General features: G+C 45.6%; 1 protein-coding gene across 1 annotated transcript in view; it reads left to right on the forward strand.

Annotated features, from left to right (window-relative positions):
- Positions 1-27,486, forward strand: part of itga3b (integrin, alpha 3b) — a 213,534-nt gene that overhangs the window by 147,091 nt on the left and 38,957 nt on the right. Inside the window, exons 8-16 of the mRNA XM_085966312.1 lie at positions 777-865; positions 8,537-8,676; positions 9,380-9,463; positions 11,893-11,960; positions 12,755-12,894; positions 16,856-16,999; positions 18,220-18,329; positions 21,828-22,005; positions 22,728-22,805. Coding sequence (XP_085822438.1) covers positions 777-865; positions 8,537-8,676; positions 9,380-9,463; positions 11,893-11,960; positions 12,755-12,894; positions 16,856-16,999; positions 18,220-18,329; positions 21,828-22,005; positions 22,728-22,805 — 1,031 coding nt within the window. The remainder of the gene's footprint in view (positions 1-776; positions 866-8,536; positions 8,677-9,379; positions 9,464-11,892; positions 11,961-12,754; positions 12,895-16,855; positions 17,000-18,219; positions 18,330-21,827; positions 22,006-22,727; positions 22,806-27,486) is intronic.

Raw genomic sequence — 27,486 nt, forward strand, 5'->3', positions numbered from 1 at the left:
CTTCTACATTTGAGACGGGCTGGTGGTAGGTTGTTCAAGTCAGCCTGGATCGGCATGTCTTTGCTGGTGTAGTGGTTGTATTCTCTGGAGACTGCATAGTCACGGCGTAGGTGTGGTGGTGCGATGTTTGAATAGTGATCAGGGTATCCTGGGTATACCTGGGCAGTTCCCACAACCTTAATGCAGGGTCACCAAAACCAATTGTAGAGCTTTTAGTGTTGCTCTTGCTGAGATCAACTTACTCAACACAGGCCAGAGACTGAACTCGAGACCTTTATGGTCTATATGGCTCTGTTGCTGACTGCCTTAACTAGCTGAACCATTGTATTTTTATACAGTCAGAAAACAATTCAGATCTATAAATCTATCTCAAACGTTGACAGCAAAATCCTCATCAGCCTTTCTGAAGACCACAGATTTGTATTAGTTCAACAGAAAAATGGAGGAATCACTGAATATAATCCCCATAACAATGGTAAAATTCCTGTAATCCAATGTAATAAAAATTGAATTTGACTTGCTCAGTCACCATAAATTAATTGCCCTGCTCCATCTTTCTGGATGAGATGTTCATAAATCTAATCCTCTGAGGATAATTAGCACAATGGGGGAGAAGGAGAAACGTCTTCAAATTCCTGCAGTGTTTAAAGTGCCAGGCAGTCCTGAGCTGGTTAATGGTCCCGTATATTTGTGCGAATTTTCCCATCTCGGAGATGTGATTCTGTACTGACTGCCGGGTAAAGGGTTGTTCAAACACCTTTGTTTTCTTTCCACAGATGTCGCTATTGGAGCTCCTTACGATGGTTCAGGCAAAGTTTTTATTTACCATGGCAGTAAGAATGGACTGGATCCTGAACCTAGCCAGGTATGGTTTATTGGGAACTGTGAAAATTACATCGGATATACGGCACAGAAACAGGCCACTCACTCCAACCAGTCCATGCCGGTGTTTATGCTCCACTCGAGCCTCCTCCCGTCTTTCCTCAATTAACTCTATCAGCATAACCCTCTATTCCATTCTCCCTCATAAGCTTATCTAGCCTCCCCTTAAATGCATCTATACTGTTCGCCTCAATTACTAACAAGTTCCACATTCTCACCATTCTCTGGGTAAACAGGTTTCTTCTGATTATGCAACAGTGTTTGGGCTTGGAGTGCTGGACCATGTCTAGAAGGAAGGGGGTTTGCAAAAATAACACCAATATAATTTCTTGATGGCTTTGTGGGTAAGTGCTCCATATGGCTTCTGCATTTGCCTATGTGACAGCAATGATTGTACTCAACAGAAGCAAATCATTGCATGTGATGTGCTTTGGGATCATTCTGAGATGTGGTAAAGTGGAATATAAATGTAAATTCTTTGTCACACTCTGGGCTGAGCTGCAGCAAATTTTCACAGACTAGAAACCGGAAGATGGGGTTTTACTGAAGGGGAAAAAAACCCAGCAGATCACAAAATAACCACTGATGAGGAAGGCCTTTCACTCCATCGCTGTTCATCCTTCCAGTGTCCAGTAAGAACCTAAAACCGGCTTTGGTGACCAATGCCATGGAGTGGAGAAGCACAGATTCAATCAACATTTCAGTCACCGAACATTTACACTGCGCTCAAACTTTGAGAGAGGTTGCAAATTCAGACCCCAATGTAAACTATCAGATCAATTAAACATTTCCAGCACGTCTATAGTCACGAAGCTGTGTGTCCCAGGGCAGCTGTCACTGCTTCTCAAATTACATGAGAATTACTATAAATATCTGACACAAATACATGTTACTAATTACATTCCTGTATCTTAAAATTACCATTTATTAGTTTAAAAATGAATAAGGAAAAATAGGTTAACCGTTTCCCACCAGTTTTCTCCACTCCCGCCCTCATCTCCTGAAGATGTAGACTGTCGTGCAGTTCCATGGGCATCTCCAGGACCTCGCTGAAGTGCCCATTCTTCATGTGTGAGGCTACACAGTGAGTTTCTGCTGCCTATCCAACGCCTGAAATCGGGTGCCTCTGCCCAGTTCGAATCTCTGGCACTGCTGAAGAGACCTGTGGTGCCTGTTTTCAGTATCCTGCTGATCTGTTTGGAGGGCAATGTCATTAGAATCATAGAATGGTTACAGCACAGAAGGAGACCATTTAACCCGTTGGGCCCGTGCCGGCTCTCTGCAAGAGCACTTCAGCTAGTCCCACTCCCCCGCCCTTTCCCCGCAGCCCTGCAATTTTTTTTCCTTCAGGTACTTATCCAATTCCCTTTTGAAAGCCACGATTCAATCTGCCTCCACCACCCTCTCAGGCAGTGAATTCCAGATCCTAACCACTCGCTCCCTCCTGTCACCTTTGGTTTCTTCTGCCAATCACCTTAAATCGGTGTCCTCTGGTTCTCGATCCTTCCGCCAATGGGAACAGTTTCTCTCTATCTACTTTGTCTAGACCTCTCATGATTTTGAACACGTCTATCAAATCTCCTTTCAACCTTCTCTGCTCTAAGAAGAAGAACCCCAGCTTCTCCAGTCTATCCACGTAACTGAAGTTCCTCATCCCTGGAACCATTCTTGTAAATCTTTTCTGCACCCTTTCTAAGGCCTTCACATCCTTCCTAAAGTGCGTTGCCCAGAATTGGACACAATACTCCAGTTGTGGCCGAACCAGTGTTTTATAAAGGTTCATCATAACTTCCTTGCTTTTGTACTCTATGCCTCTATTTATGAAGCCCAGGATCCCGTATGCTTTTTTAACCGCTTTCTCAACCTGCCCTGCCACCTTCAACGATTTGTGCACATATACCCCCAGGTCTCTCTGTTCATGCACCCCCTTTAGGATTGTACCCTTTAGTTTATATTGCCTCTCCTCGTTCTTCCTACCAAAATGTATCACTTCGCACTTCTTGAAGTCTATCACTATCCTCCTCACCATTCACTATACATCCAAGTTTTGTGTCATCTGTAGATCTTGAAATTGTGCCCTGTACACCTAAGTCTAAGTCATTAATATATATCAAGAAAAGCAATGGTCCTAGTACCGACCCCTGGGGAACTCCACTGTACACCTTCCTCCAGTCCAAGAAACAACCGCTCACCACTACTTTGTTTCCTGTAACTTGGCTAATTTTGTATCCATGCTGTCACTGTCCCTTATATTCTATGGGCTTCAACTTTGCTGGTAAGCCTATTATGTGGCACTTTATCAAACACCTTTTGGAAGTCCATGTACACCACATCAACCGCATTGTCCTCATCAACCCTCTCTGTTACCTCGTCAAAAAACTCGATCAAGTTGGTTAAACACGATTTGCCTTTAACAAATCTGTGCTGGCTTTTCTTAATTAATCCATACTTGTCCAAGTGACAATTTTTACCGGATTATCGTTTCTAAAAGCTTCCCCGCTACCGTGGATAAGCTGACTGGCCTGTAGTTGCTGGGTTTATCCTTGCATCTTTTTTTGAACAAGGGTGTAACATTTGCAATTCTTCAGTCCTCTGACACCAGCCCTGTATCCAAGCAGGATTGGAAGATTATGGCCAGTACCTCCGCAATTTCTACCTTTACTTCCCTCAGCAACCTAGGATGCATCCCATCTGGTCCTGGTGACTTATCTATTTTAAATACAGCCAGCCTTTCTAGTACCTCCTCCTTATCAATTTTTATCCCATCCAGTATCTCAACTATCTCCTCTTTCACTATGACTTTGGCAGCATCGTCTTCCTTGGTAAAGACAGATGCAAAGTACTCATTTATTACCTCAGCCATGCCCTCTGCCGTCATGCGTAGGTCTCCATTTTGCTCCCTAATCGGCCCCACCCCTCCTCTTACTACCAGTTTACTATTTATATGCCTATAGAAGACTTTTGGATTCCCTTTTAAGCAGCACGTTTGCTGCTGCACCTGACCCAGGAACAGGAAAACTGGCATGCCTGAACTTGAGGTGAGTGGAATCCTTTCCATTCTAGTTATGCTCTTTCAAGGGAGTGTTAACTGAATATTTGAGGTGCCTACGAAGAACACTGACCCAATCCCAGTGATTTAGAAAGACCAACACCACCACCTGCTGGTTACAATCAGTATTAGATGAACACAAATGACTGGCTCTTTGCTGTGCAGCTACCAAAGAGAATTGATGATGCGGGAGTGAAAAGTCATATACTATTTCTTTTCTCCATGAAGTCTCTGCTGCTGCCTGTTTTTTCTCCCTCAGCAAAGAAGGTTATGGTTTAGGCTAATACTAACTTCTTATTAAGAGACATAATCCTGGTGTCAGCCTTGGCTCAGTGGTAACACACTCACCTGAGTCAGCAGATCATGGGTTCAAACCCCACTCTAGAGTCTGGAGCACATCATTTAGACTGATGCTCCAGTGCAGTTACTGAGGGAGTGCTGCCCTGTCGGAAATGCCGTCTTTCAGATGCGACGTTGAACCGAGGCCTAGCTACCTTCTCGGATGGACATGAAAGATCCCACTATCCAAAGAAGAGCAGATGACTTCTCCCGGTGTCCTGTCCCACATTTATCTCTCAACCAACATCACCAGAAACCATTTAATTGGTCACTTATCTCATTGGTGTTTTTGGGACCTTGCTGTGTACATAGTGCTGTGTTGCCCTACTTTATAACAATGATGACTAAAGTGCTTCATCGACTGTGAGGTGCTTTGGGACATCATGAAATGTGTTATATAAATGCAAATTCTTTCTTTCTATGAATTGCTTCAGACCTATGACTTTTTTTTAATTCAGTTTTTTTTTCCTATTTTAAACATTTTTTTTTAAACTCTCTGGTCCCCAAACCCCAGCTTCAGCAACAACTCCAAAGTGCTGGTTGTAAATTGAGGCCTAGATATAGGAACCAGGAGGTCTGCCATGGGCCCACAAGTGAGGGGGAAGTGCCCTCCTACTGAACGACTAAGTCTCTCTGCAATCTGCTAACGGGAGAAAGATTCCTACGGGGTAGAACAGGCCGGATCAGCTTTTCATTCCCCTCGCCCACCCTCGGGTGCTTTGTTGATGGGGTGTACTCTTGATCCCAGCATGCTCCACAACGGCTGGCATCCTCCTGTTGAGAGCCAGGAATTGGGACAGAAATTCAGGCTCGCTCTATTTCAGCCAAGCACCCTATAGCACAGTGATTCGATTTATGCTTTTCTTTTGGCAAATCGCCATTCCGATCCTTGATACCTGCGTCTGGTTGAGTGATGGAGTCAAGACTGGAACGGGAAACCGGCTGTAAGTTCCACGGAGCCAGGAAAGTTGTGTGATTTAGTAAATAGAACAGGATGTTCAGGCAATGGAGAAACCTCCATTCCTACAATCGAGACATTGGATCACTGCAGCATTGAGAAGCTTTGTTGAAAGCCTGGCTGAATCTCTAGCCCCTCAGATCTTACAAAGATGTGTGGTTTCTTTGTCCGGATGCCAGTTGTTTGGGAGTTCTCTTTGAAGGAAATGATTAAGAACATGAGGATGTCACAGACTGAATGTCTTTGCCTGGCTCATGTTCTTGGTTTCCCATGTGCTTTGTTTAATTTTAGTTTGCGTTCTGCTGATGCAGTGGTGGCTCTGGACTCTCTCTCACACACAGGAAGTGGATAAACCACAGAACACTTGGCCTTCTGGTTTAAAGTCCCCTCTGCTGCATCATAATCTCGCCATCAGGAATCCTATTTCGATTTCTTTTCAAAAAGAAAAATGTTACTTCTCTTCCCCTCCCGAAAGGTGGTGACCTGCCCTGGGAGGTGGTTCAATGGCCCCTGGCTGCTCTTTGGTACCTTGCCCAGATCTTCCTGTGGTTTCTGTAGCCAGGGTGTTGGGTTCATAATCGAGTTTATTTACATTTAAACCAGGAATATATTCTGAACCAGACTGTGACTCTACAACAATCAGAAGGGGGATTTATTTAGAAAAATCATTAATATTTATTGACTGGCGGTTGTGTCAATGGGTGCCATCTGTGCACAATGGGACCTTGTACCTTCATTTGTTGCTGTCGCTGGCACATTGACAACCAGCTGGAAACTTTAAGCTCTGGTGACTGTCCGAAAGTGAATGGAAGGAAAAGTTTAATTTAAATATTTTGGAGGGTTGATTTTTACCTTTTTTTTGCTGGTGTTCACTGAAGTCAATGGAAAGGAAAATCAGGCAGGGTGTATAACGGGCGGCCAAACTGCACCTGCCCGTTTACTGCCTGCATTGAAAGTTAAGATTAGCCCTAGTATATGGTTCCATTGATTCACGACATCTTCGGCTGTATGGGCACTGTGTCCGAGTATCTGCCCAAAGCGTCTGGTTCCCTGATGGATGTTTTGTGTGTGAACTCTCTGCAGAAAGACATTTCTCCTAACCCCTCTCCTCACTCCCTTAGTGACTATTTTAAATTGATGCCACGCCACTCTTTCAAAATCCAGAGAGAAATAGTCTCTCTCTATTCCCGTGATCAAAATCCTTCATAACCTCTATTAAACCTCCTCTTGGCATAGCTGCCAGTGAAAGCATAACCCAACAAGGGGTCAAGGCCTTCCGAAGGGAATGGTATGGATATGAACCCTGTTGATTAAAGAGAGAAAGCATTTATATAGCATCCCAAAGTGCTTTACAGCCAATGCAGTACTTTTGAAGTGTAGTCACTGTTGTAATGTAGGAAATGTGGCAGCCAATTTGCGCTCAGCAAGCTCCCACAAACAGCAATGTGAAAATGACCAGATAATCTATTTTTTTAGTGATGTTGATTGAGGGATAACTGTTGGCCAGGCTATGGGGAACAACTCCCCTGCTCTTCTTTGAAATAGTTCCAAAGGATCTTTTATGTATACATGAGGGGGCAGACGGGGTCTCGGTTTAATGTGCCATATGAGAGATGACACCTCCGACAGTGCAGCGCTCCCTCAGTACTGCACTGGAGTGTCAGCCTTGATTTTGCACTCAAGTCTCGGGAGTGGGACTTGAACCCACGACTTTCTGACTCACAGGCAAGAGTGCTACCACATTGGAGCACCAATGGGGTTTTCGGAAACTTCGGATAGAAATGTCTTTTCTAAGAAGAACCGGCAGAATGCCTGTTTTTCTCTGTAATTAGCAACCTCCCAATAAAACTATTCTCGGAAATCACTCGTTTCGAAGCTAAGCCTTTGTGCAATTATGGTCGCATGGCGTTATTCACAGAAAGAAACAGGCAGTCTGCTACAAAACATTCAGCAAGGGATTTCAATCAATGTTCGCGGCAGTACAGCTCTCGGCAGCTCCCGCGCAGCCAGCAGACCGGCTTATAAATAGGAAAAATCGCACGTGCGCGGTATTTTGAATGAGCCGCGCACCCAAAAGAAATTACGGGGAACATTGATTTCAATCCCGCGGTTCCAGAATAGACAAGAACACGTTGCTCTGAAAATTCAATTCCATGGTTGCTGGGTTGACCATGTGTGAATTTTCAGCCTGTGGCAGGTTCTGTATCTGCTGCAACACAAACAGTGACGATGTTTCCACCGAAATCCTTCCATCTTTAAGGATGCATTTCATGAAGCAATTTTTATCTTTGTAAGCAGACATGATGGCTCAGGCAGTTGCCAAACTCAGCACTTCAAGGAGCTGCATCATCAGGAAAAAATGTTTGACGATAGCTATTTTAGTTCACACGCACACAACAAGGTGATGATGGAAGCTGCATCAAAATCCATCACTGCGTCCCTTCTGTGTGGCTTCGTGACAAATCAAAAAATTCAAACACGCCTCATCTAGATCCTCATCTAAACCAAAGAAGATAAATGTTTACTAAACACTTGGTCACAAAGGCAATGCCCCTTTAAGTAAAGCTGTGTGGCGGTACCATTGTTTGTCCCTTACATTGAGATACATAATTCCCTTTAACTTACCTTACTGTATGTGTCTGTTACTATACTCAGGCTTCTCTCCTGTACTCTGCGTGATGACGTCATGACGTCAGAGCTCGGAACCTTCCAACAGTTGAGCTCGGAACCTGCTGGCAGTTGAACTCGGAACCTGCTGGCAGTTGAGCTGGGAAACTTCTAGTTAGTCCTCGTGGAGTCCCCGCTGGGACAAGACCTATACCACGGTGCTCCTACAGTCAGCCATCTTACCTGCCATCTTACCTGATGTAATTAGTTTGTTCCTGTAAATAAACAACTTGTTAATAGTTCGTCGAAGTCAAACTCTCTTATTTAGTGGCGATCTACTCGAACCGTTACAGCTGTTTGTTTTAGGGAGAATTGGGTGTGTCAGTATTCCCCTTTTCATCACTTGGGTTCAAATCCAATTTAGGTTCAAATCCAACCCAATCTCCTTTTTCTATTGACCATAAGGGCCTTATGCCAAATGAATATAAAAACATTAGAATGTATTGGACAAGCAAAGGCCATGTGACTCACCAAAGCCACAATTTGCCTTATCATGGAATTTTAGGCAGTATATTCAAAATTAAGACATGTGATGGATGAAGTAGTTTTCACTTGTGGGGTGAAAATATATCAGAACTAACCTTTCCAATTAATGATGATGCCCTGTAACCATAAATCCTGTGTTCATTTTAATTATCTAGATCATCACTGGAACAAACCTGGGTGGAACTAGTACTATCAAGACGTTTGGCTACTCAATCAGTGGAGGGCTTGATGTCGATAGGAATGAATACCCTGACATTCTAATCGGAACATTATCCGACAGGGTCGTTTTACTGAGGTACGACCTTCACAAGAGTAAGATGTGATCTCAGGAATGTTGTATGAATTAAACTCAGTGGGTTTAGAGGACAGGGGATAATTGGACCAGAGCATGTAGACATAGTTTAGTCCCAGTCATCCATTCCAACCTTATTTTTCTGTAATACTTCCATTTTTGCATTATTTACAGTTAAATAGCAAAACTTGAAGCAGTTTGAGGAGCAGAAAAGTAGAGTTGGTCAGAGCATAAAAGTTTCTCTACAGTACAGGCCGAGGAGCTGGGAGATGCAAAACTGAGGCATTACATTGCCACCAATGGCAGAAGGGTGTAATTACAATGTGACAAGTTTACATAGGCAGTTTCCATTAAAATGTGGACGCGAGAATTTATCATGGAAACAATTGACAGGAAAATTTGACAAAAATGTGAAAACAGGAAGTTTTGTGGGAAGTGCCCACAGATGTAAGATATGTAATTAAAAAATCATTTCCAATTGGCAAATAGTCATTTTCAATAAAATTAAGCTCCTGTTCCTTTTTAGATTTAAAAATTGCAATACCCATGTTCATTGTAGATTCCAAAATATTGGAAACTGTATCAAAGTGTCAAAAAACATCAGTGCACAGGACGATCAGCCCAACAAGAGGATAAAGAAGTATTTGGGGTACATTAAATATAAGTGGTGTAATTGCTAAAGTTGATGGCATGTGTCTATTTCCAGATCTCGGCCAGTTATTAATATTAGTAAAAATTTCACTGTGCGCCCAGAAACCATCGATCCCAGCAACTGCAGCATAAAGTCCTGGTAAGCATTTGAATTCTTGGTCGTTTTCTCTGAAATTCTTTGTTACTTTCGCTATGTGATAACATGTTAATTCGCCACACAATCGTTCAGTAACATTTTAGGAAGGGGTCTGGTGCTGCAGTATGTTATAGCTGCAGTATGGCTGAACCCCACACAATAGCCTAGATTTTCCAAGTGGCATTACTCTATCATTAAATGGGTGATTGCTGACATTAAACTAATACCAATTTGGAGAATCCAGGCCCATGAATTACAGATTCCAACTATGCCGTCATGTGTAAACACTGACCAGAAGCCAGGGAGGGCCACTCTGTACCGCTATCCTGTACATCTTAACAACTCATTACAGTTCCGCTATGGCAAAGGCCTGGGAGCAGAGCACACTGCCTGCCCTCCCAGTTAAGGTTGATGGGAAATACCATTGGGGAGATAGAGAAAATACTTTACTAAAAAAATCTAAAACCAGCCTTTGAATAACCTGCACAGAAGGGAAGATAACTTCCTGTCCCTTTGCCGGCATCAGTGACTCCCTAGGGTGAGGATTTTGGCCATCTCAGCCCAGTTCACAGTCTACAGTACAAATTGAACAGCAAGTGACAGTATAAAAGAAAATTCATTCCTAGTTGCATGGAGTCAGCCAATTTTACATTCCTTTGAGACTTTTACCCCTTTAATTTCTATTTTTTTTTGTATTTTCCCTGTTACCATGAAGAGTACAGGCAACAGACTTAATATATGGATTATGAGTTACGTAACTGGGAATGGAGTTGGGGCATGTGAAGAGACTAAAGATATAACAGAGGACAACAGTGAAGTGTGAAGCATTGAGAAATGCTAGAAAGCAAAGAGATCAGAGGAAAGCAGTGTATTATTTTAATTAATCACACTATCGTTTGGTGTGTGGTTGGGGTGGAAGTGTCACTCCAATCCTCAGTATTGCATTTTGCAGCTGCAGTACTACTAAATACCTGCTGATGGCATTACTGAACATATAAGCAGCACTGTTCCCATCACTGCCATGGTTGCACTGCAGTCCCATCATTCTCTCTCTAATGTTGTAATCGTGCAAAAATTGAGTTTCTGTCCACTTTTTAAGTGAGGTAGTTAGGATATGGATAGCATGGAACCACTAAATATATACCTTTCACTGGCCAAGGGTATGCTTTTCTCATTGTTTCATGCTAAGTAGTATCTGCTATGTTGCTCCTCGGCCTGGTGCTCCGCTCTGCCCTCTGCTTCCTCCTAGCCTGACCTCATCCTGCTCAATCTTTCCTTTGCTGCTGTGACACCAGGCTCTAACTTGTTCCACTCTTCGGCACTGGGCTCCTTGAAAAGCTCCCCCGGCTTTCAACGAGAATATTGTGCTCTCAAAGTGGATGCAATGGTTTTGAGAAGTGACGAAAGATCTCTCTCACTCTCTCCCTCCTCCCTCCCTCCTCGTTCTCTCCCTCCCTCCTCGCTCTCTCCCTCCCTCCTCGCTCTCTCCCTCCCTCCCTCCTCGCTCTCTCCCTCCCTCCTCGCTCTCTCCCTCCCTCCTCGCTCTCTCCCTCCCTCCCTCCTCGCTCTCTCCCTCCCTCCCTCCTCGCTCTCTCCCTCCCTCCCTCCTCGCTCTCTCCCTCCCTCCCTCCTCGCTCTCTCCCTCCCTCCCTCCTCGCTCTCTCCCTCCCTCCCTCCCCGCTCTCTCTCTCTCTCTCTCTCTCTCTCTCCCTCTCTCCCTCTCACTCACTCACCCTGGCATTCATGTAAGGTCCTGCTTTGCAGCTTAGGGTACCTGACCCCACCACTGATCAAACCATGTCCTGCCCAAGACGGCTTAACCCTGTGAGCATCTTTGCAGGAAATAAACTACAGTGCTGCAACAATTCAAATCCATTATATTCCCGATGGCATTTATTTTGCACACTAATGTTTAATATATTAAATGTAAGAATATAGAACACCATGGCAAAAGAGCCAACAGTGGTCCATACCTACTCTATGAGGAAGCACGTGCCATCAATAGAAACCTTCTGGACTTCCTCCATTTCTGTTGTGCAAAAGTCCAAGGAAAACACTGTGCTATATCTCCGTCTTGGGATAAGAGAGACCCTGGGAGCAACAAATGCAGCTATAATGAGTGATATTCTGGGAGGAGGAGAGGGGAAGTTGGACAATGTTTTTAAGCCAAGTGTTTAAGATTCATGCGCTCCAAAGACTGACCTGTTTTGAAGTCAGCAATTATGGTAACTTCTTGCAGCAATCTGAGCTGTTACATTAGGATTGGAATGAGTGCCTTTTGAGCAAAAGCAGTTGCTGACGACCAGGTACCTTCAAAAAGCAGATTAAATTGCTACAATTATGTAAAGATTTGAATTACAGAAAGCAGATCCATTTTATAGTACGAGTGAAACATTTTTGTAAAAATCTTGCTTGTGTTCTTTCTCATTTAGCATCACAGTGAAGGTTTGCTTCTCGTACATTGTGAGCACTGGAAATAGAAAGTACAATCGCGAAATTAGTAAGTATCACCACTAAATGAGCTGCCACCTTTGCACAATGCAGAAGATGTAAACTTGTAGGATGACTGCCTCACTAGGGGAATTGGGCAGAGTGGGCATTAGAGTCTGTCACTGTCATGGTTTTGAGCAGTTGAAAATTGAAACCGCAGTCAAGATCTTTGAACTGTTCAACATCATTGCCCGAGTCAAAACATTGACTTAGTCTTTCTAGTTACCATTCATCTGAACCAGCCCAAGTATTCATTCTGCATATTGTTTCACAAGATCAAGATAAATCCCTTTAATAATTGTCAGTTTTTTTTAAGCAGGGGTAAAAATGCATTCAAAGAACTGGTAGTCAGTTCAGCCTTGTAAATGTAATTTTGCCAAAAAACGTTTGTAACCCAAGTCACATAGTCTGATGCAAATAAGCAGTGCCTGTGCTTTCAATAACTGTCTCCACAATGTACATCGTGTCCTATTCTAGCAGATGTTCACCATGTGGAGATTGGAAGAGTCATTTACTATCATCATGAGCGTCTCCATCTGTTACACGGGTTTCAGTTTGTTGAAAATGTATAGTCAGATTGCTATTTTAGTGCTTTGGTGACGTGTTTGTTCAAAGCCTTTCTCTGTGACCGCGTCTTACCCTAACCCTCTCCCTTTCATTTTTTCTTCCTCATTGTCACCTGCCGTTTTTTAATCGCCTCAACATTAAGTTCTTTGAGACGCCTTCCTGCACATGAGGAGTTCGACAGAGATGCCAATTGTTGTTGTAGGCCATTACATTGATCTGTTTTTCTTAAATACACAGCTCTTAAATACACATTGGAGGCTGAAAAAGAGAGGCGCTCTTCTCCCCGGGTTAAATTTGTTAAGACAAACAGTGCTACTTACGATGGGAGTATCACAATGCCGAGAACAAAATGCCAGAATGTCCAACTGGGATTGATGGTAAGGTGAACCTGCCTTGAAGTAATTTTCTGTTTAATAACTCCTCCATATAGTCTTTTAACTCTATGAATATTGAGTGTCTTGTTTGGATATCTTCAGGAATGCCCTTTGTTCTAGTACAGACTTCCAGTTAATCTTTCCAAACAAAGAAAACCAGCTCCTAACTGAAATTCATCCAAACTGAAAGCCAGAGGGGTTTTGATTCAAAAAGTAGTACAGGAAACTTTTTTTTATCCGGCACCAGCGTGGTGCCGGTTGATCAAAAAGTCCGGATTACAGAGAGGTATACTTCCCAAGGTACGAGAGCCCCGTACACGGCCACAGGTGCAGGAGCCCCGGTTACACGGCCACAGATCCAGGAGTCCCTGTTGCATGGCCATTAATATATAATAAAACTTACCTGAACCTAATCCTGAATTTTGCCGGTTGAGAGATTTCCGGATATTTAGGTGCCGGTAAAAAGAGAGTTTCCTGTATGTTGCTTTTGATTTATATTTCTCTTATAAGATAACCATTTGCACTGTCGTCACAGTCCTTAGCGTGTTTCACAGCATAAAAAATATTGCACCTGTGAAAATACAGCTCCCTCTTTTTCCCTGGGACTGTACTAGCTGCTCTGTTCCTAACATACGCAGCCATCACGTACAGTATAATTGCATTAAGTGCTGTAAACCACTTGAAACTACATAGACACAGTTCCCAGCTCTCTGTGAGGAAATGGCTATTTCTAAATATTTCTACATTTTGTATTCATTCACGGGATGTGGGCGTCGCTGGCAAGGCCAGCATTTAATACCCGTCCCTAATTTTGCCCTTGAGAAGATGGCGGTGAGCTGCCTTCTTGAACCGCTGTAGTCCATGTGGTGAAGGTACTCCCACAGTGCTGTTAGGGAGGAAGTTCCAGGACTTTGACCCAGCGGCGATGAAGGAACGGCGATATATTTCCAAGTCAGGATGGTGTGTGACATGGAGGGGAACTTGGAGGTGGTGGTGTTCATGAAGGTTTACAGCCTCCATTCTCCTACACTCCTTCCTTTAAAATACAACCAGATCTCAGGAGACAATAACTTGAATTTATATAGTGCCTTTCATGACCTCAGGACGTCTTAAAGTGCTTTACAACCAATGAAGTATTTTTGAAATGTAGTCGCTGTTGTAATGTAGGAAATGTGAAATAGTAAAATGTTCCAAGGTACTTCACAGGAATGTAGTCAGACAAAAATTGACACCGAGCCAAAGAAGGAGACATTAGGACAGGTGATCAAAATCTTGGCCAAAGAGGTAGGTTTTAAGCAGTGCCTTTTGAAGAACAAGAATAAGGTGGAGAGGCGAAGGGGTTTGGGGAGGGAATTCCAGACCTTAGGGCCTAGACCAATGGTGGGGTGGAAGAAGTGGGGGAGATGCACAGGAGATCCCTACCAGATTCTAGGCACTCCCAATCATCCCAGACCCCCCACCCCACCTATCAAAACCTCTCTCCTCTGTACTTCAATACCCTGTGACCACCCCACCCCTCTGGACCAATAATCCCAGACCTCCGCACCCTGTCTGCTGTTTCCATATTCTGCCATTCACCTCTCATTGTTCCCTGGGACCTCCCTGCCAGCAACCCCAGACTTCATGACCCCCTTCCCTTTGTTTCCACCCTGGGATCCCTTTCCCAGTTCTCCTAGGACTGTACAATTCAGCCAGACACTGGATCCTCCCTATGCTGGATCCTTGGTGAGTGAGTAAGCAACTTGTACAAAATTAGCAAACATAAATGTAATTGACATTGTGCATCTCTCAACAATCATTTAATTCCCTTGACTTCTGTTCTGCTCTGTATTTTATTCTTCAGTTCATCTACATTTTACTTTTCCTTTAGTCTATCCCCCATAGTCTCATTGGCTGTAATTTTCCCATTAAAAAAACGGGTGGGTCTGAAGCGTGGGGGCAGTTAAAGGGGGCGATTTTGCCAATGGGGGCGCGTTGGAGGCGGGACTGCTGCTTGTCAGGTCGTTGTCCCATCCACTTGTGGCCAACCCACGCTATTTTCCCTTGATTGACCTTGTTAAGCCCACCCAGCGGGCTTAGCAGGCCAATTAAAGGGAAGCCGGTTACAGAGAACGTCAGCGTATGATGTCTCATCTGTCAAAAAATTGTGACAGATGAATTGTCATCGTTTGACAGCTCTGTGAAGCTGTCAAACACTGACATTCTCTGCAGTTTGATGAGTCCTTATATTGAAGACTCAGCAAACCTCTTTCTTTAGCAGCAATTAGATGGTTGTTGCATCAGAGAATGCAGCAGCCATCTGTCATCTCTGCCGCGGAGATGCGAGACTCTCCGCATCCCCAACTACTGAAGCCTACAGGAAGAAACAAAGGTAAGTAAACATTTTCTATCACTTTCCACTCACCTCACATACTCACCTCTCCAGACTTGCACCCATCACTCACCTCCACAGCACACTTTTGCACCCCTCCAACCCCCGCAGACCCACTGCTCGCCTCGGTGACCCTGGCGGGGTTTCCCGATGTCAGGAAGCCTACACCTCTGGTGGAAAAATGGGGATAATCCTCTTAACTGCCTGTTAACTGTTACCAGGCAGTTAAGTGGCTGTAATTCCCTTCCCGCCTCCAGGAGACAGGACCCGGCGCGAGTCGGCTACCCGTTTCCTGGGAAGATGGCACGGAGGCGGGTTGGGGGCGGGATTGGCACGAGCCCCCAGATTCTGCCATTTTTTCAGCAGTCCTGCCTCCCCCGAGCTGGCAAGATCACGCCCAAAGTGTTAAAAATGGGATTCCTGAACTGATCCTGCCTCCAACTCGCCCACTTCTGGTTTTGTCGGAGGCAGGATGGGGGCAGGGCAGGGGTGGGGGGCGGCAACCAACCCGCTCCCAGGGGGCGTTATCTCACTTTAAATATTCTAATGAGGCTGGAAGCATCTCTTTTTTTTACCCCGTCCATTTTGTGTTTAACTGCCTGTGGACGGGTTTCACACAATTCGTGAAACCCGGCAGTTAAACCGAGGCGGGGACTGCTGCATCCAGGAGGTAAGTGGCTTTATACTTGCCTCTAGGATCCAGGGACCCTACCTAGCCCACCCCCCACGATTGGAGACCCCCCCCCCTCACGAGGCCTCCAATTACCTTCCCAGGCCTTCCCGCCTTCCACTTCTCCCGCCCCCCCCCCGCCCCCCCGCCACCACATCGATGATGTTGAGGCCGGCCCCGATCCTCTCTTTCTCCGCCCTCCACCCTCAAATCCCTGGTCGACCCCACCCCCTGCAATCCCTGACCTCTGCCGATTGTTGATCCTCCTCTTGCGATCCCTCCCCTGGACCGGCCCCTCGTTTCTGAGGCCTACCCACCCGCAGCCAGCTAGCCTCTCCAGCTGGTTGGCTGCGGGCGGGAATCCGAGGCCTCACATTCAATTAAGGCCCTGCCGAAACCCGGCTTCCCAGGTTTCCCATCCACCTCTGAGGCTCCCCCCACCCCCAACCCGCCTACCTAGGGAAAATTCTGGCCATTATTTTCACTTTTCGTTCTTCCCTTTGTTCTACTCTTCCTCTTTTATGCTTTTTGTTACCACAGCCTCGTCCTATTTGATCTGTTGTGTCCTATTGTATTCTGCTGTTAATCACTTTATCCAGATGTAGAATTTTTGATTGCAGACGCTTTTATCTCCTAGCCGTTACCATATTTGTTTCATGATTATGTAATTAAAAATCTTAACATCTGCGAGCACTTCCTGTCAACAATGTCTTGGTTATTTTTTCTTCTCCCCTTTTGCTGAGGCCAACTCCAATGCCCTTAGCTTCAACTCATCTGAGGCCGACCGGGATAGCTCAGCACAGACCTACAGTTTGAAGTCCTTAACTGAGCATCAGGAGTTTAACATAATATTGGTCTCTGTGTAGCAATGATGAGATCCTGATACTAATTTGCACTATAATGATCTTTTGTGTGTTTTGCAGGATGATGTGCAGGATAAGCTTCAACCTATTTCTATCACTCTGAGTTACATTATTCCCAATAAAAGTGAATCAGGTCGACGAATGGTCGATATGAATGATTATCCCATTTTGAATTCACTGCATCCGCACACTAGCACGAAAGAGGTAAGACAGGAACATACGGTCACCGGTTCAGTGATTTCTGAAGGGCAATAAGCAGGGAGGAGGAGGAACATATAAGACAATGTATTGGGAGCTTGAGAAAATAAGAGAGGAAATTTGAGTGAAGTCTGGAAGTGAGAGAAGAATCACTTATCAAATGACAGGCATTTTTCAGGTATCTTGAGTAGGCGTGCAAGAGAGGTGCTAGTTCTTCCTAAAAAATAAGAGAGAATCTGATGAATTTGAATGTTTGAGTTTCTATTACAGGAAACTCTTTTTTATCCGGCACAGACGGGACCGGCGTGGTGCCGGTTGATCAACAAGTCCGGATTACAGAGGTATACTTACCAAGGTACGAGAGCCCCGTACACAGCCACAGGTGCAGGAGCCCCGGTCACACGGCCACAGGTGCAGGAGCCCTGGTTACACGGCACTTGTGCAGGAGTCCCGGTTACACGGCCACAGATCCAGGAGTCCCTGTTGCATGGCCACTAATATATAGTAACACTTACCTGAACCTACTCCTGAATTTTGCCGGTTAAGAGAGATTTCCGGATATTTAGGTGCCGGTTAAAAGAGAGTTTCCTGTATAGCTAATGTTAGTAATACTACGTCGATTAAAAGGATATTGTCAAAATTCTCCAAATTTATCCAGCAACTAGCTAAGCCACACCGATCAGAACTCTCCCGTTTGATCACTGCTCTGTCCTGAGTTACTCGATCTCACTGCAATGGTGATGGGGTCCACAGTTGGCCTTCACGCTCCTGAGTTTAAAAACAGCAACGTTTTCCAGCATTCTTTCTTCTGACTGTCCAGTGATCTTTGCTGAAAGTGCACATGTGTGGATATTGGCTGAGGGCAGGATTAGCTGTTTGGCTTGTGATGCCCCATGTGGTTGAATAGCTTACAAATACTATCGAGACTCAGATGTGATTAATGACACTTCGTCAAGGTGCTGGAAAGTGAGCCAGGAGCCTGTGGAATATACCCAAATAGGTGCCTCTGCTCCAGGGTATGAAAGGAGGAAAAATTGGCAATTTTGGATAGTTCAGGTCTTCAAAAGAACCTCTTCCAAATACAATGGGAGAATCCATAATTTTCCATATTGGCTTGAATTCCTAAAAAAAAAAGTGTTCTCCATTGAATCAGTTTTGCAATTTTTGATAATATTAATCTTCTGTTTCATATTTGTTTCATATATACATGAAAAATCTTTTTGCAGATACATATTCAGAAAGAATGTGGCAAAGATCGGATCTGCAAAAGCAATCTCCAAATGAAATACGAGTATGGCAGATTCGGGAACAACGACGTATTTCATCCCATCAGAAGGTAAGGGGAAAAGAAGGAAATTGGTGTTGTGTGTTACTTTCTTTTTTGAAAGGTTGCTCACTGGGGCATCAAAGGGCCCTGTCAAGTCTTTGTTGCGCAGATAAATTCTATGGGGAAGAAATTGAGTCGCGTCCCCTTTGGGGCGCTAACTTCGCCAGGGCACTACTCCCGGAAATATTAGCGCCCCCGCAGCCGGAATTGAGTGGAAGCGCCCCAAGAGGGAAGCGGGGTGCTACTGGAAGCGCCACACTTCCCTTTTGGGGCGCTGCGAGGGAATATCGTGGTGCTGCGGCACGTCGCGCCGCAGTATTGCAGGCCTTCCTCCCCTTAAAGGGGAGGGGCCTTGCGCAGCGAGACATGGGGCCCAGCTGGTCCACCGGGGATCGCAGTGCCGGCAAAAGAGCTGGGGACTGGAGCGGAGGCAGGTGCTGGCAGGCGGCCAGCAACAAAAAGGCCGCCAGGTACCGCGCCTTTAAATAGCGCTGCCCCGGCCGCAGGTAGGCCCCCCTGACCCCATCGGACATAGCATCCGGCGGTAAATCAGGGGGCGCTCCCGAAGATTGCGAGCGGGGCACTGCGCACGGCGATGACTGAATTTCGCGGGAGGCGTTGGCGATGCCGCGCCCGGGCGCTAGTTGCTTTGTGTCCTCTTAGGGCGCTAACAGGAGGCACAAAGCAACCGAATTTTTCCCCCTTAATTTCATAAATAATAATTTGTCTTTAAATCCCTCCAGGGCCTCGCCTCTTCCTATCTCTATAACCTCCTCCAGCCCCACAACCTGCCAAGATCTCTGCACTCCTGCAATTCTGGCCACTTGAGCATCCCCGATTTTAATCGCCCCACCATTGGCAGTGGTGGCTTCAGCTGCTTATGCCTAAGCTCTGGAATTCCTTCTTGAAACCTCTCCGTCTCTCTACTTCTCTCACCTCCTTTATAAGACGCTCCTTAAAACCTATCTCTTTGACCAAGCTTTTGGCCACCTGTCCTAATACCTCCTTATGTGGCTCGGTGTCAAGTTTCATTTGATAATGTTCCAGTGAAGCGCCTTTGGACGATTTCTACGTTAAAGGGGCTATATAAATGCTAGTTGCTGTTGTTTTAACAGAATCAATGGTAAAATGTTAGGAAACGTAGCACGGGATATATTTGTTATGAACTTTTAAGGACTTGCAGTAGCTGGCCAGGTTAGGTGGGCTGCACTGTGGTCCAGCACATCTTAACACATTGAGGATATTCAGCCCCTTGGGCCTGCTCTGCCATTCAGTCAGATCATGGCTGATCTGCACTTTAACTCCATTTTCCTAGCTTTGCTTCATATCCCCTGATACCCTCATTCACCCTTCCTTTCCCTTCTCCCTGCATCCCCTCCCCTCCACTACAACTATAAGCCATAAGAGGGTCCAGACAGCCAGTTGGTCTTGAGTGGATAGGTAGGAGAGAGAAAGCGGAAATAATTGTTAATTTAATAGGAGAAAGGGTTGCTGTGTTGGTTCAAGTGATTATATACTGCATTACAGCCTTAGTCCAAATATGGACAAAGGAGCTGAATTCCAGAGGTGAGGTGAAAGTGACCGCCCTTGACATCAAGGCAGCATTTGACCGAGTGTGGTATCAAGGAGCCCTAGTAAAACTGAAGTCAATGGGAATTGGGAGGAAAACTCTCCACTGGCTGGAGTCATACCAAGCACAGGCTGGAGTCATACCAAGCACAAAGAAAGATGGTTGTGGTGGTTGGAGGTCAATCATCACAGCCCCAGGACATCACTGCAGGAGTTCCTCAGGGCAGTGTCCTAGGCCCAACCATCTTCAGCTGCTTCATCAATGACCTTCCCTCCAACATAAGGTCACAAATGGGGATGTTCGCTGATGACTGCACAGTATTCAGTGCCATTCACAACTCCTCAGATAATGAAACAGTCCATTCCCGCATGCAATAAAACCTGGACAACGTTCAGGCTTGGGCTGATAAATGGCAGGTAACATTCACGCCACACAAGTGCCAGGCAATGACTATCTCCAACAAGTGAGAGTCTAATCACCACCCCGTGACATTCAACGGCATTACCATCGCCAAATCCCCCACCCAAACATCCTGGGGGTCACCATTGACCAGAAACTTAACTGGACCAGTCACATATATACTGTGGCAACAAGAGTAGGTTAGAGGCTCGGTATTCTATAGCGAATGTCTCACCTCCTGACTCCCCAAAACCTTTCCACCATCTTCAAGGCACAAGTCAGGAGTGTGATGGAATACTTTCCACTTGCCTGGATGAGTGCAGCTCCAACAACACTCAAAAAGCTCAACATCATCCAGGACAAAGCAGCCTGCTTGATTGGCACCCCATCCACCACCATAAACATACACCCCCTCCACCACCGGCGTACTGTGGCTACAGTTTGTGCCATCAACAAGATGCACTGTAGCAACTTGCCAAGGCTTCTTCGGCAGCACCTCCCAAACCCGTGACCTCAGTTCAAGCGGTTCAAGAAGGCGGCTCATCACCACCTTCTCGAGGGCAATTAGGGATGGGCAATAAATGCTGGCCTTGCCAGCGACACCCACATCCCATGAATGAATAAAAAAGAAAATTGGTAGTTTTGTAATCCTGGAAAAGAATGAGTTACAATAAGACTTTGATCACTGAGTCTTGCTTTCAACACCTTGAGGGTGCAGGAAGGGGAAAGAACATGAAGAATGACACATTTGGAGCTTAGGGGGAACAGAGAGCAAACTTCAAAGAGCCACTGACCTTAGTGAGGTATTGGCAAAATGGGAGCTATAAGAAAGGCCGCAACAAAAAGACAGAGGGGTTGGAGCACGGCAGCGAGAGAGGGATTGTCTATAGAACAGTCCTTAATGCAAGTGAGCTGGTAGAAGTCTACCCAGATACAAGTACAACTCCTCCCCAGATACAGGAAAGGCAAAGTCAGAAATTCCAGCCTCCATAACAGTTTTCAAACTTCAAGCAAAATACTGCGGATGCTGGAAAGCTGAAAACAAAATCGGAAAAAGCTGGAAACACTCACAGGCCAGGGATCTGTGGAGAAACAGAATTTGACATTTTAAGTCCGAGACCTTTCCTCTGTCCTGTTTTTGTTTTTAAACTTTATTTTCCTCTCAATTCATTGTTTTCCCCATCTGTACGGCATTAAAGCTCTTGCATCTCAGGACAGAGGGAGTGGGGTGCCAGGAGGACTGGTCCTACCCAGAACATCTTGGTAGTAGATCATAACATGGTACTGTCTTCAGCTCAAACTGCTTCATCATCTCACATGAAAGATGTGTGCTATGAAGTAGCAGCTATGTAGATCTGAAATAGGAAAGCGAGAGAAGAAGCATGGAAATGACAATACTTAACACAATGTTAATGTTACTGGGAGAACTTCAGAAGAATGCAATTCTTTCCATGTTGCTGTTACATTACATTAACTCACTTTAAGCTCCATCAAGGTCTGAGTTGGAACTGATTCTTTCTCTTGTTGCTTCCCAACAGAACAAATGGCAAGCAAATCTTGGAGTACAATCCACAAATCAACCCACACGTCAATAAGCTTGTATTGCGAGTGAACGTTACAAATTTCCCAACAAATGCCACTAATGGCGAGGATGCACACCAGGCCAGGCTGAACATCACCCTACCAGATACATTGACCTACGTCGGTTTTCGTTCAGTAAGTAGACTACACTTCAAAAAGTACTTCATTGGCTGTAAAGTGCTTTGAGACGTCCGGTGGTCGTGAAAGATGCCATATAAATGCAAGTCTTTCTTTCTTAATATTGGGGGTGGGAGATGATTACCCAAGTTCCAGTGCTACATTGCTTCAGAAGCATACTTGACGTGAATGTTTTTGGGTTGAAGGATAAAGTATAAAAGCATAAAATAAGTATTTCCCGCAAATCGGTGTCTAAATTTATTGTCGGTGGTAAGTCAGACCAGAGGTTATTCAAAGCTATACCTCACCATGGTGGGTAGTTGGTGAATACACTGCCAATGTGGTTCTGACCAATGCAGGCTAGAAAGGTCCCATGTTTGATTCTGTGGTCTATGCTGAGTTAGCTGATCTCAGCCACGCTGCACTGGAGCACTGTAAATGACTTCAGTGTGACATGGATTAGAGCAGAGCAAAGTTGGACAGGGTCCTCCCTCCTGATCACTATCCAGTGACTGCGACTGAAAAGTGTGCATGTTGTAGACAATAGTAACAATTGGATTGGCCTCGACCCTGGCATTGGTGCTCTCCACTGTCGAATATTACTGTCAAGGGTCACAGATGAAGAATGACCATTTGGACAGAGTGCTAGAGAGCTGCTAATTTATATGGAAGTATATCCCAGCCTTCATTCTGGTGGGGGGTAAGAAAGTGTAAACTTACTGTTGTGTCTCTTTTTTTAGCAGTTAGTACGTTGTGATCGTGTGGACAGTTACATTGTGATCTGTGATTTTGGAAACCCTTTCAAAAAGAATCAGAAGGTACGTGATTCACCATCTCCCTTTGATGATGGTCTAGCAGCTTCAAAAGAGCATGCTTGCACTCGACCAAACACCTACATATCGAGTGTATTAACTATATTGTACTCCTCTATATTAAGTGTATTAACTCCACTGTACTCCTGTATATAGGAGTCTATTAACTCTACAGCAAACAATCACTCCTATCAAATAAGTCCCATAGAATAAGTTACGAAGGTAAAGAGCTACCTCAATGTTTACCAAGTTTATTATGTGCTGTCTATCTCCAGTAATTAATTTCAATTGGATCTGTTTGAAAGATGTAACCATTGACCAGAAACTTAACTGGACCAGTCACATAAATACTGTGGCAACAAGAGCAGGTCAGAGGCCAGGTATTCTGCAGCGAGTGTCTCACCTCCTGACTCCCTAAAGCCTTTCCACCATCTACAAGGCACAAATCAGGAGTGTGATGGAATATTCTCCACTTGCCTGGATGAGTGCAGCTCCAACAACACTCAAGAAACTCGACACCATCCAGGACAAAGCAGCCCAATTGATTGACACCCCATCCACCACCGTAAACATTCACTCCCTCCACGACCGTGGCTGCAGTGTGTACCATCTACAAGATGCACTGCAACAACTCGCCAAGGCTTCTTCGACAGCACCTCTCAAACCCGCGACCTCTTCCACCTTGAAGGACAAGGGCAGCAGGCACATGGGAACACCACCACCTCCAAGTTCCCCTCCAAGTCACACACCATCCTGACTTGGAAATATATCAGCCGATCCTTCATCGTCGCTGTGTCAAAATCCTGGAACTCCCTCCCGAACAGCACTGTGGGAGTACCTTCACCACACGGACTGCAGCCGTTCAAGGCGGCGGCTCACCACCACCTTCTCAAGGGCAATTAGGGATGGCCAATAAATGCTGGCCTTGCCAGCGATGCCCACATCCCATAAACAAATAAAAATAAAAAATAAGCCCAATTCGTACCCTCTGACTTCTAGAACCCTCAGAGGAAAATATTTTCTGAAAAATAGTTACACATTTTTTCTCATTTTATTTTAATTTCTTTCATTCTTGTCACTTTTCATTCCTCCTTTTCTGCTTTTTTCATGTGCTTAGCAGTAGGTCTGGGGCCTTAATATGGATCTTCTTCTTAGGCAGTCCCTCGGAACCGAGGATGACTTGCTTCCACATTAAAAATGAGTTCTCAGGTGACTGAGTCCAATGCGGGACCTACAGTCTCTGTCACAGGTGGGGCAGACGGTGGTTGAAGGGGCGGGTGGGTGGGGTGCTTGGGTTGATGTGCGCTCCTTCCGCTGCCTGCGCTTGGCTTCCGCTTGCTCCCGGCGAAGAGTCTCGAGGTGTTCGGCGCCTTCCCGGATGCTTCTCCTCCACTTTGTGCGGTCTTGGGCCAGGGATTCCCAGGTGTCGGTGGGGATGTTACACTTTTTCAAGGAGGCTTTGAGGGTGTCCTTGAAGTGTTTCCTCTGCCCACCTGGGGCTCTCTTGATGTGCCAGAGCTCCGAGTAGAGCGCTTGTTTTGGGAGTCTCGTATCGGGCATGCGGACAATGTGACCCGTCCATCGGAGCTGATCGAGCGTGGTCAGAGCTTCGATGCTGGGGATGTTGGCCTGAGCAAGAACACTGATGTTGGTGCGCCTATCCTGCCAATGGATTTGCAGGATCTTGCGGAGGCAGCGTTGGTGGTACCTCTCCAGTGCTTTGAGGTGCCTGCTGTACATGGTCCATGTCTCTGAGGCATACAGCAGGGCAGGTATCACTGCTGCCCTGTAGACCATGAGCTTAGTGCCGGGTTTGAGGTCCTGGTCTTCAAACACTCTCTTCCTCAGGCGACCGAAGGCTGCACCGAAGGCGGTGTTGGACTTCGTCGTCGACGTCTGCCCTTGTTGACAGTAAGCTCCCGAGGTATGGAAAGTGGTCCACATTGTCCAAGGCCTTGTCGTGGATTTTGATAATCGGGAGGCAGCACTGTTGGTAGAGGACCTTTGTCTTATGGATGTTTAGTGTAAGGCCCATGCTCTCATATGCTTCGGTGAAGGTGTTTACGATGGTTTGGAGTTCGACCTCCGAGTGAGTGCAGACGCAAGCATCGTCTGCATACTGTAATTCGACGACAGAGGATGGGACGACCTTGGATCTGGACTGGAGGCGACGGAGGTTGAACAGTTTCTCGTTTGTTCTGTAAATTAGCTCCACTCCAGTGGGGAGCTTACTGAGGGTGAGATGGAGCATTGCAGAAAGGAAGATTGAGAAGAGCGTTGGTGCGATGACACAGCCTTGCTTGACCCCGGTTCGTACGTGAATTGGGTTTGTGGTGGAACCGTTGGTCAGGATCATGGCTTGCATGTCGTCGTGAAGCAGGCGGAGGATAGTGACAAACTTTTGAGGGCAGCCGAATTTGAGGAGGACACGCCATAATCCCTCACGATTGACAGTGTCGAAGGCCTTTGTGAGATCAAAGAAGGCCATGTACAGTGGTTGGTGCTGTTCCCTGCATTTCTCTTGTAATTGACGTGCGGTGAAGATCATGTCCATTGTGCCCCTTAGTGGGCGGAATCCGCATTGCGACTCTGGGAGGAGCTCTTCGGCCACTGGGAGAAGGCGATTGAGGAGGATTCTTGCGATGACTTTCCTTGTGGCAGACAGCAGGGAAACTCCTCTGTAATTACCGCAATCGGACTTGTCACCTTTCTTGAAGATGGTCACAATTACGGCGTCTCTGAGATCCCCTGGCATGCTCTCCTCCTTCCAGATAAGAGAAATGAGTTCATGAATTCGCGCCAGCAGTGCTTCTCCGCCATGCTTTAGTGCCTCGGCGGGGATTCCATCTGCTCCTGAGGCCTTGTTTGTACAAAAATAATTGCTCATGCTGTGCTACAGATCTTTTATCTTGATGAAACTTGTTGGTAGATAAAGTTCTTGGGCACATAATTCAATGTATTAACACTGCGCTATATCATAAGGAAGCAGTTAACCAGTGGCATTTCCTTTGAAACTTCCAGTAGAACTGTAGACCCTTCTGTAAAACTGCTAGAATATTCATTTAATTTGCAGAACAAAGGGAAGGGTATTGGAGAAAAAGGCACACACGCACAAAGTAGTATGACCCGTAAAGTGCTCAAATGGAAGACCGGAGATGGTTAAGTGGCTACACTGACATTAACATGAAACAATAGGAGGCTATTGAGAGAAATTGAGAACCTTGTATGAGACACCGAGAATGAGCAAATAGCGGTGAATGGTTAAGGCAGGTAGAAATGGAAGCAGGAATAACTAGCTAAGTCAGCACCCTACAAAGACCCAGGAGCCTGGGAGAAGAAAAAAATAAGTCAACATCAAGGATGCAGACCACCCCTCCAGCCTAGTGTTCCAACAGAGGGTCCCCCTGAGGGCAGCAGGACAGCTAGATAAGGTGGTTAAGAAGGCATATGGGATACTTGCCTTCCTTAGCCGAGGCACAGAATATAAGAGCAGGGAGGTTATGATGGAGCTGTACAAAACGCTAGTTAGGCCACAGCTGGAATACTGTGTGCAGTTCTGGTCGCCACACTATAGGAAGGATGTGATTGCATTGGAGAGGGTGCAGAGGAGATTCACCAGGGTGTTACCTGGGCTGGAGCGCTTCAGCTATGAAGAGAGACTGGACAGGCTGGGGTTGTTTTCCTTAGAGCAGAGAAGGCTGAGGGGGGACCTGATTGGGGTGCACAAAATTATGAGGGGCGTAGATAGAAAATAACTTTTCCCCTTAGTAGAGGGGTCAGTAACCAGGGGGCATAGTTTCAAGGTAAGGGGCAGGAGGTTTAGAGGGGATTTGAGAAAAAGCTTTTTCACCCAGAGGGTGGTTGGAATCTGGAACTCACTACCTGAAAGGGTGGTAGAGGCAGGAACCCTCAACATTCAAGAAGCATTTAGATGAGCACTTGAAACGCCATAGCATACAAGGCTACGGACCAAGTGCTGGAAAATGGGATTAGAATAGACAGGGCTTGATGGCCGGCGCGGACACGATGGGCCGAAGGGCCCCTTTCTGTGCTGTATAAATCTATGACTCTATGACTCTAATATCTGGGCTGACTTGTTGAATATATACACGCAGTGAACAGTCCTTACCACTAGATGGTGAAAGTACACTTTATAAAATACAGTTGAGATCCAGTCACCTTAACCTATGTGGAAGCATGACTTACACCATTAAGCAGATTGTGATATTAAAACTTCCATGGTACCAAAATAGTTTTCTTAAATTACTATTAAGATTGCAAAAACAAACCTGGTATTTTGACCTGCTGTGTCCCGTAGTCAAAATAAATTGGTTAACATCTGCGCTAAAGCAATGCAGACATGAATTCATACCAATGTGGTAACAGGTAGTCTAACTATAGCGTACAGAGGAAATTGAATTCTCTGCAGGTACCAAAGGGCAGTCTGGTACCACATGGGTGCTCAAGCGTATTTTCCCCTGCCTGTCTGTGCTAAAGCAATTGACCACCATTTTGTTCTCCCTTGCCCCCCAGCCAATGGCACAACTGAGATTGGCAATCTGTGGAAACTGAGTTCAAAACCATCTACCCCACTGGATTGCTTTTACTGAATTGCTTTTTCCAAGTTTAAAAAGTCTTTATTAATGAAGTTTTCACCAACAGAGTTACTAATTGAATTGCATTTCAA

This window comes from Somniosus microcephalus, chromosome 24, assembly GCF_052327205.1.
Source record: "Somniosus microcephalus isolate GS21.2 chromosome 24, FLI_Smic_1.0, whole genome shotgun sequence".
Taxonomy (NCBI): Eukaryota; Metazoa; Chordata; class Chondrichthyes; order Squaliformes; family Somniosidae; genus Somniosus; species Somniosus microcephalus.